The sequence below is a fragment of the Cydia pomonella genome, chromosome 1 (genome assembly GCF_033807575.1).
Source record: "Cydia pomonella isolate Wapato2018A chromosome 1, ilCydPomo1, whole genome shotgun sequence".
Lineage (NCBI taxonomy): Eukaryota > Metazoa > Arthropoda > Insecta > Lepidoptera > Tortricidae > Cydia > Cydia pomonella.
The window spans coordinates 46,787,588-46,809,077 of NC_084703.1; the positions used below are offsets into that span (position 1 = coordinate 46,787,588).

At 39.4% G+C, this 21,490-nt stretch overlaps 1 protein-coding gene across 1 annotated transcript in view; it reads left to right on the plus strand.

Moving 5' to 3' along the window:
- The window catches only part of LOC133525485 (uncharacterized), a 35,582-nt gene that overhangs the window by 1,468 nt on the left and 12,624 nt on the right, over nt 1-21,490 (plus strand). The window contains exons 2-16 of the mRNA XM_061861746.1: nt 1,060-1,142; nt 1,874-2,017; nt 2,749-2,839; nt 4,153-4,289; nt 4,511-4,690; nt 4,801-4,947; nt 5,905-5,981; nt 6,937-7,075; nt 8,993-9,264; nt 10,880-10,981; nt 12,058-12,139; nt 13,953-14,053; nt 17,626-17,708; nt 19,110-19,200; nt 20,316-20,422. Coding sequence (XP_061717730.1) covers nt 1,060-1,142; nt 1,874-2,017; nt 2,749-2,839; nt 4,153-4,289; nt 4,511-4,690; nt 4,801-4,947; nt 5,905-5,981; nt 6,937-7,075; nt 8,993-9,264; nt 10,880-10,981; nt 12,058-12,139; nt 13,953-14,053; nt 17,626-17,708; nt 19,110-19,200; nt 20,316-20,422 — 1,836 coding nt within the window. The remainder of the gene's footprint in view (nt 1-1,059; nt 1,143-1,873; nt 2,018-2,748; nt 2,840-4,152; nt 4,290-4,510; nt 4,691-4,800; nt 4,948-5,904; nt 5,982-6,936; nt 7,076-8,992; nt 9,265-10,879; nt 10,982-12,057; nt 12,140-13,952; nt 14,054-17,625; nt 17,709-19,109; nt 19,201-20,315; nt 20,423-21,490) is intronic.

Consider the following 21,490-nt stretch of genomic DNA (forward strand, 5'->3'; position numbering starts at 1 on the left):
AGATGAGTTTGTGCTAGCTTATATGCAGCAATCAAAATAGACATTTCAAAATTAAACTCTGGGAGTTATAGAATTAATCTACACCACCATTATTTAACAAACCCAATGGGCTGACAAACAACGTTGCATTTCTGTTTGCTTCAAATATTGTAACTTAATATGACCTAGTTCCTGTAATCTGATCCAGCTGAAGTTTGGACTTCATTAATTCTACTGACAATGCAATAATATGCAAACATGGAGCTGTGTATGGTAAACACACACACATTAAGTTTATTCTCATTAGAAAGGTCTTGAGAAGTACTTGATAGAGTCAGATCAAGCTAAGTTGGCAGAAATTTGATAGCCCAGCATGTGCAAGTGTTAAGTGTTTTTGATAATGTCACGTTAAATTAATACCTATACTAAGAGTAGGTAACTTAGCTCTTAAGTACTGTCTGTGATCTCAAATAACTGTGTGTAAATCTTTGTACTAGTTTGTTATTTAGTTATAAGATTGCTGCGCCCTTGCAGGGTACATATTATGTAATTTTGTGTAATAAATACTTTGTCTTGTCTTGTCTAAGTAAACATCATAATTTCATAGAAATTTGCTGTTTAAAGTAACCTTTGCACTGCCTGGGCTGTCGAAATCGCTGCAAACTTATCTTGGTCTGACTTTAGACATGCAAATGATAAGTAAGGCCATTCCAGACGGGGTGATCAAATCATCCAATATGATGAAAAAAGAAATTGGCGTGTATCTGCAATTTAATCACCAATTTAAATTTATGATGGTATTTGAGTGTTTTAAATACATAAAAATGCCTCCTAACGCGCATACTAGCGTCACAGATTGGTATTCTTAGACCTCAATTTTATCGGTAATATCGGCCACAATCGGCTGTGGAAATATGAAAGCCAAATTGGCGTTTGCGTACGTACGGCCTGATTTCATCGGACAATTTAATCGGATTGGCAAAAAAAAACTGGACTGGCCTGTACACTCCGCACTAAAAAAGTGTGACACAAAAAATATTTTGACACTAAGTTTCACTGTAGGTACTTGTTTGTTAACAGTGTTCGGCAAAGATATACCGGCGTTCCCGCCGCGATCGCCACATGCGGCGGAGACGGAGAACAGGATGAGGGAGGTCCACAAGGTGTGTTAACATTTCATTAAAATAAGACTATTTTCAGTTCCTTAATTACCGTTTTCTGAAAAAACGTCACCCACATTGCAAGTGAAAAAAATTCACACTAAAACGTGACATACTCACACTAAATGTAACGAACATTTTGGATATCTTTCTTCAATGGTATGATGGAGAACGCTGTCTATTCTGAGTAGAATGAGCCAAAGAAAATCCAGATTTGTATTTTAAGAATCACGTTTTCAGTATTTTTTTTCTTCAGTAAATAAAAATAAAATGGCCTTTATTTACGATCCCTCCTTCCTGCTAAATACTTTCAAGGTAGATAATTATGTATATTCATTTTATTTTTGGGGTCCCCTTCTATGTATAGGCCTCCTCCAGTTTTTGCAACGCATCCTGATCTTGGGCTAAGTAGGGCCACTCCATGCCAGCAGTTTTCTTTATATCGTCCGCCCACCGTTTGAGCAGGCGTACTGAGTGTCTATCCCCCTCCCTGGTCCTCTCCACTCTTTCACTCCTCCAAATCATCCATACAGTAATTTATCTGTTTTTTTTTTTTTCAAATAGTAATTTCTGAGCATACCTAATCATTAATTTTTATCAGGATGATTGGTAACTTGAGGCAGTCCTTTAAATAGTTGATCAAGTTATGTATTAGCATTCTTAATATACTCGTAGTTATGGAACAAAATACTACTACTAAGCTTCAGTGCTAAACGAAATTGTTATATGATCAGGTGAGCGGCAACCTGACCGTAAACAACGTGCAGTACCGCTCGAATGTGGACGACCTCATCCACCTCGGGGAGCTCGGCAGCGGCACCTGTGGGCATGTAGTCAAGATGCTGCACAAACCCTCGGGCGCCGTTATCGCCGTTAAGGTATGTAATCAGGTATCCTGAAGGGCAGTACCGGTCACGTGGACCTCATACAGCTCGGTGAGCTCGGCAGCGGCACCTGTGGGCATGTAGTCAAGATGCTGCACAAACCCTCGGGCGCCATCATCGCCGTTAAGGTATGGCCTGCAAAGTTAATAGTTTTTTTTTTCTATTTGGCTTTTACTATAGTAGCCAGCGTCATGTCAATGTATTAAAAAACAAAAAGGAAAACCGGGAATTCAGACTGAGATAACAAAAAATATAGTTGCTGATTCCAATATTGTAGACATTAAAGTCTTAACTGCGGGATTGGTAGCGCCTGCAGCCTAGAACACCGTAGAAAGGTAGCCTGTCTATCAGTACTCTACAGGATACATTTCGGGGAATGTGCGATGGGATTACGTAATCTAATCCCCCAATCTCCGTTGTGCTACCGTGGGACTAGACGCGGACTTGCGTTTCACCCTTGCGTCGTTACTCTGCCACTGGTTGCTGATATGCTGGATGCATGCAGTGGAATTCACTTCCTGCAAATCTATTCCCAGTCCATTATAACTTGTATTGTTTTAAATCAAGAGTAAATAGACATATTTTAGGTAAGCATGTTCCATCCTACACTGCATCGGCACTCACCATAAGGTTGTATTGAGATTGAGGTCATATGCTTATATTTTTCCAATAAAAGTGAGTTATAAATTATAGTTCTTTAGCTGATTAGCTTCATTTGTTGACAGCAAATGCGGAGGTCGGGCAACTCTGAGGAGACGAAGCGCATTCTGATGGATCTCGACGTCGTTTTGGGCTCACACGACTGCCAGTACATAGGTAAGTGGAGCCCGACCATGCTAACATGTTCATTGCAATGAAATAGTGTGGCATTGTCATCGTTAATGTCACATTTCCATGAAAATATGACGTTTATAATGTCACTGCCTCAACATGTTCTGTTCAAGTAAATGCAAAGTTAGCTTAGACGGACTCTATCGCATATGGTTTTTTCCGTCTATTTCAGTGTTTTTTGGTTTTTCTTGTTGAAGACCGATCTGGCCTAGTGGGTAGTAACCCTGCTTATGAAGCTGATGGTCCCGGATTCGAATCCCGGTAAGAGCATTCATTTGTGTGATGAACACAGATATTTTTTCCTGAGTCATGGATGTTTTCTTTGTATTTAAGTATTTATAAATATTTATATATTATATATATGTATATCGTTGTCTAACTACCCACAACACAAGCCTTCATGAGCTTACTGTGGGACATAGTCAAGTGTAATAATGTCCTATAATCATACTCATATTTATTTATTAAGTATGTTTATCGTCGCCTAGTACCCTAGTAAGCTTTGCTTAGCTTGGAGCTAGGTCGATCTGTTTCTGAATGTCCTCAAATATTTATTTATTTTCCTAGCCTCCTTGGCAAAGACAAAGGAACTACTACACTACACTGTGCTTAGACATTATTTAAATCTTAACCCTTATCCAGGCTGAATGTTCAACAATAGGCGGCGCGCGCGTTTTCCTAGCCTGAGTGCGCCGCCTCGGCCGAGGCACGTCTACACTGGCCGGTTTTACCGCAAGAAAATTGCCTCGCGCGTATGCTCGCTCTGTGTGGACCCGGCTAATGACAATCGAAGTCAGTCTGTTCAAATCTATATTGAAAACATTTTTAGAATGCGTCCAGTTTATGCTAAATCGCTTCTACTTTTCCGAAATACGCAAGTCATTTCTGGATGAGATTAGCTTATGACTAAAATAGTTAATCATAACTAAACTCCAAATGCTTTGTAGCAACACAAATAATAAGTTTAGTTTATAAAATTTACCATCTTTATATTCATTATGGAAACTATAGGTCTAAGTTTAAAATGCAATTTATTATCACGCAAATTGTAAATTACCGTTTGTTTCTTAGCCCATTCAGCGCTAATCACGACACGTTGTCGTTTTGCCTGTACGAAGCATTTTCGCTACATACCGGGAAACCAATATTATCGGCCACGACGTAACTACGACCGTAGCTCAGCGGTGATTGTGTTAATAAAAGAAAAAAAAGTGGTATACACGAAGGGAGGTCTATATTCAGTAGTGACGACAAGGCTGAATCGATTATGAGGTACTAAAGTGACATATTGTTCCCAGTGCGTTGTCTCGGCTGCTTCGTAACCGACGCCGACGTGTGGATCTGCATGGAGCTGATGGCGTCCTGCTTCGACAAGTTGCTCAAGCGCCTCGGCGCGCCCATCCCCGAGGCAATACTCGGCAAGGTCACCGTCGCGGTAAGTAGTCGTTTTTTAGGTTTTCCCGCTCCGTGAGAGATTATATACCGTATAACGTTGTGATAAGGTCCTTTATGTAAAATTACGAAGGGCGCGTCTTGCTATGTATATTTAAAGGTATTAAAACCTCGTATTTAGTACTATTGTTACCTGGGTTAGTGATCTCGTTCATTTTATTTGCCGATCTTTATGACTATGTAAACTTATTTATTTATTACCAGACGGTGAACGCATTATCGTACTTGAAAGACACCCACGGCGTGATCCATCGTGACGTCAAACCTAGCAACATACTACTGGACGAACGCGGGAACGTGAAGCTTTGCGACTTCGGCATCAGCGGGCGACTGGTCGACTCCAAGGCAAAGACTAGGAGCGCCGGCTGCGCGGCGTATATGGCAGTAAGTTTAGTACATCGCATAATTAGCTTAAGAGGTTAAATTTCATACTTGCAGAAATCTAAACAGTGATCTTTGCATATACCGTTAGTAATTGTCTATTCTATCTGCAGCCCGAACGTATCGACCCGCCGGACCCTCAACGGCCCGACTACGATATACGCGCCGACGTGTGGTCGCTCGGCATATCGCTGGTCGAACTAGCCACCGGCGTGTTCCCGTACATGAACTGTCAGAATGACTTCGAAGTGCTCACCAAGGTATGTAGCAATGACTGCCACGGTGACTACGTCAGACGTGTGGTCGCTCGGCATATCGCTGGTCGAACTAGCCACCGGCGTGTTCCCGTACATGAACTGTCAGAATGACTTCGAAGTGCTCACCAAGGTATGTAGCAATGACTGCCACGGTGACTACGTCAGACGTGTGGTCGCTTGGCATATCGCTGGTCGAACTAGCCACCGGCGTGTTCCCGTACATGAACTGTCAGAATGACTTCGAAGTGCTCACCAAGGTATGTAGCAATGACTGCCACGGTGACTACGTCAGACGTGTGGTCGCTTGGCATATCGCTGGTCGAACTAGCCACCGGCGTGTTCCCGTACATGAACTGCCAGAACGACTTCGAAGTGCTCACCAAGGTATGTAGGAAGGACTGCCACGGTGACTACGACAGACGTGTCGTTCGGCATATCGCTGGTCGAACTAGCCATCGGCGTGTTCCCGTACATGAACTGCCAGAACGACTTCGAAGTGCTCACCAAGGTATATAGGAAGGACTTCCACGGTGACTACGACAGACGTGTCGCTCGGCATATCGCTGGTCGAACTAGCTACCGGAGTGTTCCCGTACATGAACTGTCAGAAGGACTAGAAGTGCTCACCAAGGTATGATAATTTCTCGGTTTCACCTACTCATGTACTTATTTTTATGACCCGTATTATGTCTCAGCAGTGGCGTAGCTAGGCGTGGGTGGATCGGCCTAAGCCTAAGTGGGCCTCGCGGAAGCCAACCCTTTTGAATACTTGAGGAATACACATTGAAAGAAAAGGGCTTCACAGATGCGACTTCTCCCGTGACCAGATTAGTTCACGCTACGCCACTGTGTCTCGGAGAACCTACATTTTTAACCACTAAGAACACCAAGGATTGCCCTTGAATATCATGTATATATTTATATATATATTAACCGTAATATCTTCATTGTTCATCCCAGGTGATATCGGACGACCCGCCGCAACTGCCGGAGGACAGTAACTTTTCACCAGAATTCAAGTCATTCGTATCGCAATGGTATGTGATCCTTTTAATTGATTATACCAAAGTAATGCTTCTTTTTTAACCCTTTCAACGCCACGTTTGTGGTTTCTTCGACGTCGTCATACTTTTAGCCGAATATAATAATTATCTTTTTCGGCGATACTTTTTTTTCGATAAATAAGTAATCCTATAATGGGGTTGGCCGGTCGAAGTATTAAACTGATGGCGCCATCATAGCTTGCCCTGTCAATCCCTAGAATTGTGTCAAATTCCAAAAAAAAATGATTTTTTTTGGAATTTTGTGACCTGGATTCCAGTACTTTAAGCCAAATCTCATAGAACAAAACTAGAGACAGGGGCAAGCTATGATGGCGCCATCTATGCAAACCTTTGACAGTTGCCAACCCCATTCTAGAAGGATAACCTTTCTCCGAATAAGAACATCTGTTCAATGTTTTACAGTGTTTGTTAAGGTGGTTGTCTGGCGAGCAAATGCCGATTATCGGCCAAAAGATGGCGTGAAAGTGTACAAATTGTGGATGTTCTCCCAAAACCCAAACAGTTTCATAAGATGTGTTGAAAATAAAAAATATAAACTACTACAAAAATAAAAAATAAATGCTAAAAGTTATCGTCGATAAACAGAAACCACTTATGTTCAATTAGCTGTGTTACTGTGTTTTAGTTAATAAAAGTAAATATCTGCCTCTCTATCGCACTACATACATATACGCAAACGATTGACATCTTGGCTTGGCACCCTGGGTGCGTAGCCAACATGCCAACGAAACACTATCTGTCTTTCTATCGCACTAATATGTGCAAACGAAATACTATCTGTCTCTCTATCGCATTAATATACGCAAACGATTGGCATCTTGGCATAATACAGGCACTTAAAAAGAACTAGGCTGGATATTGTAATGTTACTTTGAATTACTGAATATATATTTTTTTTATAATTACATGGTCTGTTCTTTCTGTACAGTCTAACGAAGAACTACAGACAGCGGCCGAAGTACGCAAAACTATTGGAACACCCGTTCGTGGTGAAATCGACGAGGAGCAACGTGTCCGTGGCGGACTGGTACGCCAACATCACGGGGGGACACCCCACGCCAGCCAAGGTCAGTGTATTATAAATACAGTAGCATTCTGCGAAGTTCAATCTTTTCTTTATAAATATTGTATGTTTTCTTTTAAGTACCTAGTAACTATATATTATTTGAACGCATAACAACTATAGCAATACATGTATTTTTAATTACTTTGTATACCATTTTAAATTCTGTACTATGTCATGCATTTATTAATTACCTACCGATGTTTTGAAGTCCCTGTATGCGTGACAGACAAGAAGATGCCTAACACCTTCCCTGTTTCGATCTGTAATTTACTATGTATTATTTTATTTTCAATGGAACTAAAGGTCTGTTTGTTATCACTTAAGCTTATATATATTAATATGTGACTGTTTGTTTCCTAAATAAATAAAAGAATTTTTTTTTTATTAACAATACTATAATCAATTGACACCTTCGAGCAACACCGGCTTCCGACACGTCGGAAGGGAGGAGCCCAAGCGATATCTTACTAGCTTAGCCTGCACACAGTCGCACTTCTCACTCACTTAAGACCAAAGAGAATTAAGAAAACCAAGAGTGCTCACTCCATACAACGGTTTTGTTATCAAAAATACTATTATATTCGTAGTCTATATCTAGCGTCAAGTAGCGGAACTCCCAGTACTGCTACTCGACCATAGATGTCGCGGCAACATAGTGCGAATGCCGACTCCCTTCCCGGTGATGCTCAAAGATAGACAGACAACCAATAGCGATTATCGATCAACAGGGATCACATGTTAAATTTTATAACAAAATCTAGTTAAATAGATAGAAAATAAGCAATTTATCACAATGAAATAGACGGTTAAAAATAAATGAAAATGATAAAAAATACAAGACCTGAAAGTTAACACATTCACTGCCGGGAACCCACCCGGTGGGCGCTCGTGAACTTTATTCAGATGCCGGACAACCCGCTGGGCGGGTTGTTTTGTACGCAGCTATAGACCACCGGTTTCTGGGGTAGTGCGCCGTTTTTTGTCTGGCAGTGAATGTGTTAAATAAAAACAAATAAATTCTGAAAAGAAAAAAGGGTACAATTCCATACCTTACATTTTATTTAAAAAACGGACAGGCAGACGGACATGACGAATCTATAAGGGTTCCGTTTTTTGCCATTTGGCTACGGAACCCTAAAACAACAGACAAAATCGCAATTTTCTTGTATTCCACACTTCTAGATAGCTTCTCAGCATCAGTGATGTCACGATTGCTTGCCGTTTCGTTAGGACCGTTTCGTGTGTAGGGTAATTCCACGAGACTGTAACGTCAGTTACCAATTCTTTCGTGTGTTCTTACATTAATTAAGCAAATTTAAGTGTCTGTATGTCTGGCGTAGCTCTACAGGTAGATGTCTGGACACTTAAATTTGCTTAATAAATGTAAGAACACACGAAAGAATTGGTAACTGACGTTATAGTTTTGTGGAATTTACCCGGTAGCGGTAGAGTACTTTATCAGGCTTTGACTGTCATTTCTGACTTTTGTATTGGTTCAACATATGGAGTGTGGAATTAAGAGGAGTGACATCTCTTATGGTAGAACTTATGGAAGGTAGAGGCAAGGAACAGTAACTCCTTAGGCAGAATTGTTGCAAAAGTGTCCAGCTGTCACCTATAAATAATAGTTCCAAATCTCTCCAGAGTAGCGCTAGAGTAGCTAAGAACCTAGGCGCTATTGACGGAGTGAAGTGCGCTGTCTATGATTTGATTTTTTTGTTCAAGTATTCTAGGTATTGTAGCGCCACCTATTTAAGGTTTTTTGATGACACTTTTTGGTACATGGAGATTTATTTCCTTACCTTCCGTAGTTCAACATAGACATTTGATTCTCAAACAAACCTGATCGACTGATACCACTAATAAAAACGTGTCATGTACCCTATCGTCAGTTTTAAATCCCATGTTATGTTTGTAGACCGTGACAACAACAGCGACGCACACAGTCACTAGTGCTAGGGAGTTCGAAGCGCCCGTGACGCCCCAACCCGTCAGGAACATGGTGACCAGCCAGTGGAACGTGGAGCTCACACCCACGCCCGCCAGGTACTTGTATACTCGCGGTCATGTTATACGGTCACAACACGCACACGGTCACAAGTGCTTGAGAGAAACGCCCGTGACGCCCCAACCCGTCAGGAACATGGTGACCAGCCAGTGGAACGTGGAGCTCACACCCACGCCCGCCAGGTACTTGTATACTCGCGGTCATGTTATACGGTCACAACACGCACACGGTCACAAGTGCTCGAGAGAAACGCCCGTGACGCCCCAACCCGTCAGGAACATGGTGGAACGTGGAGCTCACACCCACGCCCGCTAGGCGTTCGTTCATATGTGGAACTGTTCTAATCTATGGACAGGAGCACCCCAGTACCAGCTTCTTCCTTTGGACCGCATATAACGGAGAGCTACTCGAATTGTGACGTTCTCAAGCAAAAGGTAACACATTGTTCCTTAAAGCAAGGGACAGTGTGGTACCTTTTTCTTGAGAACGTCACAATTTTCAGCCGCCATATTTTAGATCGGCTTGACTCTGCCGCTGCGTAGAGAGCTTTGCTATATATTTTCTATCGCAGTAGTAGCCTACCTTCTTTGATATATTGGCCATTTTTTATGACCAGTAGGTAACTATGGGCAATAATTATCATTTTTAAATTTAGGTATTATATAATTATATATGTGGCGTTTTCAAGCAAAAGGTACCACATTGTCGCTTACGATAAGGACGAAAATTGCTCGTATCTTTATACGAATAACCGTCAGAGCGTACTTACAAACGACAATGTGATACCTTTTGCTTGAAAATTACACATATAGAGGAAATGTATAATATACAATAATATAGTATACAAATAATATAAATCAAATGCGAATTGATATTTCATGTCGATTTACATTTAATCAGTATTGTTGTGACATTTCGGTGAGTTGCAACTTGCAATACAATATAATTTTCTTTACAGTACATATGGTGCTACTTCCCCGCACGCGTGCGGGAATGAGCACTTTTCGTGCATATGTCGAAACTTTAAAGAGTCATATGTTCTGTAAAACGTTGTATGATACAAGTGCGAATAGGTAATTCGCAACTCGTGTCGATTTAAAACACTCACAAAAACTTGATTTTATTTTCATCACTCGTTGCAAATTTCCTATTTTGTGCACTTGTATCGTAAATAACTATTTTTACCCTACATATATTATGGTGCTACTTTATAGCACTAGTGCGAAAATTAGCATATTACGTTACTGTGTCGAACATTTAAAGGGCCATATGTACTGTAAAACGTTGTACGATACATGTGCGAATAGGTAATTCGCAACTCGTGTCGATTATAACACTCCCTTCGGTCGTGTTTTAATTTATCGCCACTCGTTTCGAATTTCCTATTTTTCGTACTATTATCGTAATGTACTATTACAGTACATATGGTGCTTCTTTACCGCACTAGTGCGAAGATTAGCATATTACGTTACTGTGTCGAACATTTAAAGGGCCATATGTACTGTAAAACGTTGTACGATACATGTGCGAATAGGTAATTCGCAACTCGTGTCGATTAAAAAACACTCCCTTCGGTCGTGTTTTCATTTATCGCCACTCGTTTCGAATTTCCTATTTTTCGCACTTGTATCGTAATGTACTATTACAGTACGTATGGTGCTACTTTCGCTCTTCTCTCGCAAATAACTATTATTATACAGATGTTTTTGATATGCTTTGTATATCGATAACAGTTACGTCGATATTTCACCCTTATTGCTAGAAAATTTTGAGGTATAATAATAATGTGATGCGCAGGGCGTGGTGGGCGGCGGCAGGCCCGCACGCCGGGGGCAGCTCCTCGCAGCCCGCGAGCCTCGAGGCGGACTTCGCGAACCACTCGCCATATCCTCGGCGCAGGTGACTATGCCTCGATCAGCTAGAATAGCAGAGGGCCTACCAGGAACATCGAAGTTCGAAAATTGTGAGCATCTTACTCTTTTACTCCGAGTTCCGGTAGGCTCTCAGAAGTCTTGACTATAACTCAACTGAACAACGCGCATTTTGACAACGTATGAGAGATATAAAATAGTACTATGAAATAGTATTATTATAAATGTTAACTATATTGAGTTCAATAGTACATTGTGCAACGAGGGTAAGTGAAATTTTGGATACGAGGGTGGTGGAGAGACCCGAGTTAGCAATATTCTTACCCCCGGAGTTACACACAATGTTTTTCATCACACTTGCGAAGAAAAAGCTAAATTTTAAGCGAAATAATTCTTAAATATGGTGACGTATCAAACATTCGTCCGCCATTTTGTAATTTCTTGAAAGGTGAGGAATCTAAGGCACAGACCTGTTCGGCATTCAGCCATGATTTAAAACTATGTAAAAATATTTTAATTTTAAACGGCTGTTAAATTTATGAAAATTTAATAATTTAAAACATAAACAAAAATATTAAATTATAAACGTCAGTATTTTAAAATTAAAACTCATTTATGCTACTTGGTTTGTATGAAGTAAGTGACATAATAAAAAAAGCTATAACTCCCTAGGGAGTTATAGCTTTTTTCACAATCCATATAACTCCCGCGGGAACAAAATAAGCTTTTGTCCTTCAGCACACCTACATGAAATAAGATCTTTTTCGAGCAAGTGTGATGAAAATTTATTTATCTACTACAGCACTTCTACTTGTCAATCAAATCAAGCGCGGCGCGCGGTGCGTGGGGCGCGCCGGCGCTTGTCTGAAGGATCCTAATAGAAGTGTTATTATGAATACTCATGGGCTAAGATGGTCGGCTCTTTATCATTTGTCACCATGTCTGTCACGTACAAGTATGTAAGAAAAAAATGGAACCATGCTGCCACCGCTGACGAATCTGTCGGTCACGTGACCTGTCGCGAGTTTAACATTTTTTCCCCCATCACAAAAAGAGCACAGCGCCGCTAAAGAAGTTTTCACTTCAATAATTGTTGTTTCGCAGGACGCTAGAGGCATGCGCGTCGCCGCCCCCGCCGCCGGCCCGGCGGGTCTCCGCGGACAACCGGTGGCGGCCCTCGCCCGCGGTACGTACAACACTAAAACCCCCTTATTCATAAACGTGTACTAAAGTTACGACGCCGATGTCCCTTTCCGATGTATCGGTATGATGGAAAGGGACAAACGATTATTAGCGGCATCGTAACTTTAGTACACGTTTATGAGTAAGGGGGTAAGCCACTTTCGGTGAACATATCAAAATCATTCCAGATCTATACTCTGTATGTTTAGGTATTTATAAAAATGTAAACAAAATCTACCCTCAAATAGCTCCTTAAGCCAGTTGAGGGTAGATGAAAACATTACATGATCAAATAATGTAGGTTTAAAGTCAGGTCGTTCAGTGACAGATCCAGGCGGTTTTGTATTTGGTTGGTTAACCAATAAATATTAAAACTACCCAAAAGTGTACAAATTGTTTGTTGACTTTTATTTAAATACGTAAAGATACAGAGTATAGAGCAGAGCCCAACTGGGGAAGTACCTCCACCTAACAGAAAACCGCAGCCAAGTAACACTAGACCCTACTTATAGTGTTGTGTTAATAAGGTTGCCAGAGCTCAACGAGGGTGCGGAGTGTTAGGGTCGGCAACGCGCTTGTAACTCCTCTGGAGTTGCAGGCGTACGTAGGCTACGAAGACAGCTTACCATCAGGCGGGCCGTATGCTTGTTTGCCACTGACGTAGTATTAAAAAAAAAATATTGATAACTGAGTTGAGCACTAATTTCCCTAGCGGTTTTCATACTTTAAAAGTAGTTTAAGCGACTGTAGTTCGTGCCATCCACGATGACGCGCAAATTCGTCAAATCTAACCTTTAATAACATGGCAATACGAGTGAAGGCACGCGTCTTCGTGAATGACACGATCTCTACATAATACCTAATTATGTATGTTAAGTACATACATTGCTTTATCTACACACATTTGAACGTAGTTTAGCGAAAAGGATCCATCCTCGAATGATTTTTCACCTTAGAGAAATAAGTAAATTTAAAGTGCTCACGCCATAGTCCATACATAGTTAAAAACACATTTATTTAGTTTACGAAAACTTATCCGCAGTAAGACTTAGCTTAATAAGTATTAAGTTGTATGCAAGTTTCAAACTTATTAATAATGCGTTTTAGTTTTACCATACCTCCCATACAACTTATTATTTAAAGAAACTAATGTCCAGAGTGAGCACTCTATACCTACTTATTTCTCTTTGTCTTTGATCGAGAGTTCAAATTGACAGTTTTTTGTGGGTTGGATGTTTTTCCCTAAATTACTTGCATAATATAAGCTCTCTATGATGTGTTCAGGAACCGCATGTTACGACCACCATTGCGGCATTAGATTACACACTTACTAAATTCCTTTGTTTTTCAGAGATGTTCGAAATTTGAAAGTCATGAAATCGATATCAACGTTATTATTATGGAAAGTAGAGGCAAGGAACAGAATCTCCATAGGCAGAACTGTGTGCAAAAGTGTCCAGCTGTCAGCTATAAATAATAGTTCCAAATCTGTCCAGAGTAACGCTAGCGTAGCTAAGAACCTAGGCGTTATTGACGGAGTGAAGTGCGCTGTCTATGATTAGATTTTTTTCTCAATTATTCTAGGTATAGTAGCGCACCTATTTATGTTTTTTTTTCGGACACATTTTGGTATATGGAGATTCTCTTCCTTGCCTCTACCTTCCATAGTTATAATTACTAAATAATAACATTTTCACAGATAAGAAATTTACTACAACAAAACAGTTTATTTTTAAGCTGCATACAGTTAAGTTAAAAACATTTTAATGTATTATATTTTAGTCTATAATTATTATAATTTAAATTAATCATTACAGAGCTCCGGCAACACTAGTCCTATAGTCCTGCAGAGGTTCTACCACCAGAGCCAGCAGCGGCGGTCGCGGGTCGACCTGCACGCGGCGCCCCGCCACCGGAGGTACGCGACTCCAACGTTTGGTCTTGAATTCTGTACTACTTAACTATCGTCTCGTAAAATTCATAAAGTACATTTACACGACCCTATTATCAGTGTCTGAGAGGCGTGTTTATGTATTTTTAGAACGTTGGCTTGCAACGATGCTTGTGAACTTGACTGAGCATTGAACACCGCATTATGAAGCCTTTACGAAAAGCGCATTGGTGCAATTTAAATTCTAAAATGCTATGCTGCGAATAGCAACACTGAGTTGCGCTCCCCTTTTTTTATACTATGCCATTATGCCCATTATGCAAAAATCATTAGGATCTGTCTAAGCAAGCTTATAGAAATATACATTTAACATAGGGTATCATATGTGTCTACGTTTTATAAGGTTCTTATAATAATAATGTATTTTTTTTTTCAAATGCACCGCCTAGAATATTAAGCCTTTTGAAGTCTGTTTCAAAGTGATAGGGTTCAATTTTGGATAATTTCTCACACCCCTATTCTTAAGTAAGCTATTATTTTGTGCACCGAAGTATAAATAAATAAATGTATGGTGGCAGTTCAACACTTTGTCATTGGCATGCCTGTGGCAGAGGTAGACTTATCCGACACCCTATGCGAACTTATATTACATTGTATCTATTACTAAAGCGAATTGTTTATTGACTGTGCGAAGCGAACGCTTAAAAATTATAGTTCGTTCTTTTTTAGAAGTAGAAGGTAAGCGATTTTGACTTGACTTTTTATTGAAAAAAACTTGGAAAGTATGTCACGGCAGATATAAATCAATGTTATACCTTTAAACGAGCAATTCTTGTATATATATATTTCGGGGATTTCATAAACGGCTCTAACGATTTTGCTGAAATTTGGTATATGAGGGTTTTTGGGGGTAAACAATCGATCTAGATTAGTCTTATGTTTGGAAAAACGCGTGTTTTCGAGTTTTCATGCGTTTTTCTTTCGATGCAAAATATGGTCGCTAATTTCGTGTTACCGGCCACTGTCCGTCTGGTCCAGCGGGTTAAGACGCGGACGGCAAGAAACAACCAGTGTTACAGGTTCGAATCCCGCCCGGTGACTAACTTTTGTTTTTTTTATATGTTCTTGTTTTTTTTTTTTTTTGTCAGTCCACATTTTACTTTTTTAAGTTTATGTACATACATTATCACCTAAACATCACCATATTACAATAAATAGTTATAACCGAGCAAAGCTCAGTCGCCCAGGTACTTATAAATCATATACGATAATTTACATTTTTTTGCTTTAATAAGAAATAGTTACTGTTTTTTAAAAGCGTTTCAATAAAAAGACATGTCAGAGACTAAAAGACAACTAAAATGTTGGTCGGAAGGTATCTTGAGTTTTTATTTGACAGAGATAAAATTCAATTTTTAAGAAGGTTATGGAGTTGAATGATAATGTCTCAGTTCGGAGGTGCCTAGTGACACTGGAAAGTAACCCTGTCTGTAGGTTACCTCTCCACGCTTGAACCGCTAAACCGCTGACATATTTTGAGGCCCAGGAAGGACAAACAAGGAGTATTAGCCGAAAGCTATTGTGATTCTCATTTATTTTAATTTATTTTATTATTTTTCCCAGAATCAGTAAACAATTATGTAACACATATATTAATTTCTGGCATTAAGATATTAATTTCTGGGCGACTTTCAAAGATAGTTACTACTTTAGTATTTTGCAAGCGAACGTTATGTTTTATATGCACGGCATTGACAAATGCTGGTTTCATGTTGAGAAAAATAGTTTGTCTGTTTTTACGCAAAGATTGCCGTGCTATAATTATTAATTTGTTATAATAATTAATTTGTTAAGATGCACAATGAAATGTAAATAAAAAAGAGATATAACAAACATTAACACGCGATATCCAGATAGACTAGTGCTTCCAAAAATGCACACTGCAATGAGGGGTAGAAATTGTTATGCCATGTGTATTAAGATATTCAATCATTTGCCAGAGCAATTAAGGGAACTACCCCTCAAAAAATTAAGGCATAAACTGTTTACTTGGCTGGTTAACAAATGTTTTTATAGTACCACTGAATATTTTGCTAATGTAAGTATTTAATAGGTTATTAGCAAGTAAGTTAAAAATGTAAAATTTGCATGACTTATTATATTTTTATATAATTGTGCGCAACTTTGAACTTGTTAAATTATAGTAACGGGACTTAATCGCGTATTGAGTTTTCAAATTTACCTCCGACGTTTCGAGGACGGCGTTGTACCGTTTCTATTATTTGATAATGGGTAAAAATCGTGAAAGTTTTAATCTGTGAGTAACTTGCAACTTAAATTTGAACCATTTTCTAGTATCTATTTTAGTTGATATTAGGAGTACTTCCGTCATTCCATAATAAGCTAACATGAAGCTGATCTGATAATGCATTAGGAGGAACGTAACCAAAGGATCTCCTCAATTAAAACTCGAACGCATCGCAAGGCTCATTGTAAAGGTCTCGAGAAGTCGACAGACATGCAAATGCGAAGAAGTATAGCCAGCAATGAAAGTGTGCCACAATTTTTTTGTAACTTATTAGATATAAGGCATAGCTCTGTTCTCTGATCACTTATATAACCCTGCCGTGTAGCCATCTTGAAAAGCGAATTCTGTTCTGTAATACACTAGGCTCCCATGAGCTGTGAAAAAGCCGAGATAGCAGTAAAAAGATGACCACTTTAGTAATAATATTGTATGTGTAGCATGCGACTTTCAATTCAGAGGTCTCAGGTTCAATCCCCGGCTCCTACCAATGACTTTTTCGGAACTTATGTAGAATCAGGTTCAAATTTGCATGGACAATTTATGAATGATTCGCAAAAGCTGACGATCCCGAATAACGGACAGGCCGATATCGTCCGGCGAACTGGTAATCAGTGGGTCCATTTAGAATGACATCGTGAGGAAACCGAACTATTCCCAATAAGGCTTAGTTCCCCTCTGGGTTAGAAAATCAGGGTTGGCTGTCGCTTTCGTAAAAACTAGCGCCTTGTGTGTAATTCTGTGCAACCCTGTATAATTTAATTGAGTTATTTAGTTTCCAAAGAGCTGTGCGATGCTATGACTGTATACGCATTACGCAAGGTATTTATTTACGTATAAGTGTGCTATTTAATTTCAGATTATATACGCTTCGCTATGTATTTTATACAAACAATATATGTAGTTGAGTAACAATAATATGAAAGTAAGTTAAATGTTTATGTACTGCTTGTCTAGTATCAGTTAACTAAAGAGATTGATAAATGATAAATTATTACGAAAAGACTAATTGGGAACTAAAGAGGTTGACAAATGATACATTATTAGGAAAAGACTAATTGGGAACTAAAGAGGTTGACACATGATAAATTATTAGGAAAAGACTAATTGGGAACTCAAGTGGTTGAAAAATGATAAATTATTACGAAAAGACTAATTGAGATCATACTAAATGTAGCGTGACGTCATTGCCGTCGACGGCATGGCATGTACGGCCCCTGATTACCAATTTCAGTGCTTTCTAACCCCCACGTAGAAACGTTGGTGGGATCTAAAGACGGTACGCCTGTTGCAGCCTCAGCCGCGAGCACAGCGCGGGCCGCTCGCCGGAGCCGCCGCCGCGCACGGGCCGCCCGCACCCCATGCTCGGACACGAGGGTAACCTTAACTATTATTCCGTTACGATACTCCTTAGGGGAGGAGGTGAGGACACCATATATAACTACACTTTTGGCCGTCACTAACACGACTTCCTACTAATATTTTTTTTTGTATTTAACAAAATTTAAACGAAACACAATGCGGTATTTTATTAAAATAAATAAATATTATAGGACATTATTACACAAATTGACTAAGTCCCACAGTAAGCTCAATAAGGCTTAAGGAAAGCATATTCAAGTATTTTTCAAACGGGAAGGATAGGGTGATATTTTATTTTTTTCTTTACAGCCGTTGACGTTACAGACCAATCCTTTGTTGACAAAAATAACTAAATTAATTTTTAACAAACAGAAATGTCTGCGCACGATGCTATTAAATTTATCCAGAGGCCGTGAGTTCAAGTCTAACCCAAGACAGTAGTTTTTCCACTTTTAAATTTATTTTAAGCTTTAAAATAACTAAAATCCTTATAGTACAAAAATAAACGACTTCGTAGCTTAGAATATCTCACTATAATAGACACAAATCACAGAACTATATCTAGATAGAAGAAAAGAGTTGATCAATTTGTAAGGGGACCGAGCGTGTAGAAGTAAAAAGATGTCTTTTAATATTATACGACGGCTACCCGATGAATAAATATACTGGTGAATATTGTATCTTCGAATATTGTATACGAAATATAAATAATAATCGTGACGACACGAGATAGGTACTAAATTTCTTTTACTGTTTCATAATACATAAGATACATAAAATTTCATTAAATAATATATGTGGAAGTGTGACTGACTAACATCTTTGCTTACGTTACAATACCCCTGAGAGGCGGTTAAAACTATGCCTTGCTTGCTCACTCTTGTAAGATGCATTCGTCAATAAACAAGGATGGTATTCCCTAACGGCCGAATTCCTGTGTAAAAAAAAAAGTTTGTTAAAAATGGCGGGAAGTTTAGTTATTATAAGTTCTATTTATTCACATAAATAGAAGGGAATTCATTGGTATACAATAAATAAGCCATTTTATGCTGAATTCAATGATATATAGTTTATATATATCATTCTTACATTGTTTTAGGAAATGGTCATATTTCTAACACGCGCCAAATTCGCGCTGATCACCCGTGGATGCCCTGCCAATTGACGTATATTTTTCCAAAATGGCCGCGCCACTTAACCCACCGTTCAATCTGAGACACCGCCATTCAACGGGTTGTTATATATGTCACTTACCGTAGAGACCGGGAGCCGGACAATGCCACTCTAGGGGCTATATAAAATAGCGTCACCTATCCAACACTTTCTTGGAATGCCCCCTAAGCTCAATCAAAACGCTGAAACTACTAAGAAGATGAGCTAGTAACTTTGTAGTAATGATGTTGGCGTGTGTTTCAGCAAACGGCGTGGACTTGGAGCCGCCGTCGCTCCACGACCGGTTGCACCCGCACCCGCCGTCACCGCTCCTGCTCAACAATAGGTACGCGAGGTGAGACTGAACGATTGGACAACTTTCATTGTAAACAATGGAGTTTTTACTTAGTAAACTTTAAACGATTGCTTAGTATATTCCAAATCAAGGGTCTCCAAACTTTTTTACCTGACGGCCATTTTTTTTAAAAGTAAAGTAAAAAATTTTGGAGGAAACAAAATTATTTTGCACCTCAGAAACTCTCGCGCGGGCCACCATCGGTTTTTGCGCGGGGGCAAGTTTTAGACATGTACGCCGCGCCGCCGCCGCCGATAAATTTGACCGGCGTATAATCGGCGTGGAAAATTTTGATACGTATCGTATTTTATTGCCGTAGTAAGTAGATAGTGTCGGAGGTATATTTTAGAGAAGATATCAATTATTATTTGCCTATTTTCAATTATTATTATTTGTTGTTGCTATGTTACCTGCGATAACGATGTACCCTAAATTAAAAACAAGATCTGGATTACAGGTTATTATTTGATATTTTATCGTACGGCTATTCTATTTTAATGCTGAACCCCTGTAGTCTGGGATCCCTTTTGTGACCTCCCGCGGGTCATTTGGATTTGATTTAGTTTGATATATTCACTCGGTGCCAAAATTTGTTTAACCTTCGTGCCTTGAAACCCTCGCAATGCTCGTGGTTCAATTTTGGAAAGTTTCGCTTGCTCGAGCATCAATATTAGCACGAGACGTAAAATAACAACTTTGCCCTCTTCTAAAACAAATGACTATTATTAGTATGTTGAACGACAAAAAAACCGTAAAAAAAAAGCGCTGGTGGCCTAGCGGTAAGAGCGTGCGACTTGCAATACGGAGGTCGCGGGTTCAAACCCCGGCTCGTACCAATGAGTTTTTCGGAACTTAAGTACGAAATATCATTTGATATTTACCAGTCGCTTTTCGGTGAAGGAAAACATCGTGAGGAAACCGGACTAATCCTAACAAGGCCTAGTTTACCTTCTGGGTTGGAAGGTCAGATGGCAGTCGCTTTCGTAAAAATTAGTGCCTACGCCAAATCTTGGGATTAGTTGTCAAGCGGACCCCAGGCTCCCATGAGCCGTGGCAAAATGCCGGGACAACGCGAGGAAGAAGAAGAACGACAAAAAAACCGTGTTTTTTCGCAGGTTATCAGAAGGCCGCAGCCAAAGCCTCACCCGCGCCGAACCCAGGAACGGGTTCCGCACGGACCTGCCCGCGCCGCACGCGCCGCGGCACCGCCACGACGACCAAGGTACCGCGTCACGACTACGTGTCGTTGTGAGATGAAAAATAATTTATTGATTGTGTTAGATGTGTTAAATACCAAACATACATGATTAAGTGTATATGCAATTAGATTAGAGCCTTTATTTATTATCATACTAGCGATTTACGGTATATTTGAACGAGTACGCCACAGGCGAGCGCGTATAGCGATCTTGCCGCTAGCGCGCAACGAATTCACTGCGTACTAACTTAATACTTATAAATAAAATATATGTATAAACGAATTCGTTACGCGCTCGTAGCGAACACGCGGCGGGCTACCGCAAATCGACAGTGTGTTGAGGCTACAACACACACATCTAATATAATCAATATTTGCCTAAAACGATGTGGTTGAAAACTACTATGCTTAACGAAGGTCGCAAAAAACCAATCTATGTTGCAAATTGAAAATTTGATTATATACCTCCGAGAGCTTCTAGTTTTTTACATTGACAACACTTGTTCTATGTATGCAGTTTAATAAGATTTTAATAGAGTATAAATAAATGTCTTTAAGTATTGTAATTTTTAATAAATTGACTTTAAGTCTTAAAAATACAAATATGGTCAGTTTTAAAAGTCCAGAGTATTACTAATTGTTTTTTTTTTGTTAAAAATGTGTATTCATTTTATGATATTTGCGATTAGTTACTTTGCCTTTTAGAATCTGATCAATACAATTGTTATATACTACATATTATATACTCTAATTTTTATGATTAGATATGTTATTTTTATATTTTATAAAATATAGAGAATAGAGAGTTATAACCCAGAGGCCTTAAAAAGCCATTTCATTTATTTATTTGACAAATCAAAATTGCTTTTAGTTTGGCAAATTTGGAATTGCGGGCGCCTAGAAAATAAGATACTACAATCGAATAAAAGCGTTCCCTAAACCCCATTTAATAAGCCTTGTTTTACTTTTACCAAAGATACATTGGTTGAGGAAGATGTGTAAAATCTGGGACAATTTCGTGATTCGAATTTGACGGGTAAGCGAGATGGCGCTGTACAGCTCCATACATTTTGCGGTAACTGACTGACAAAA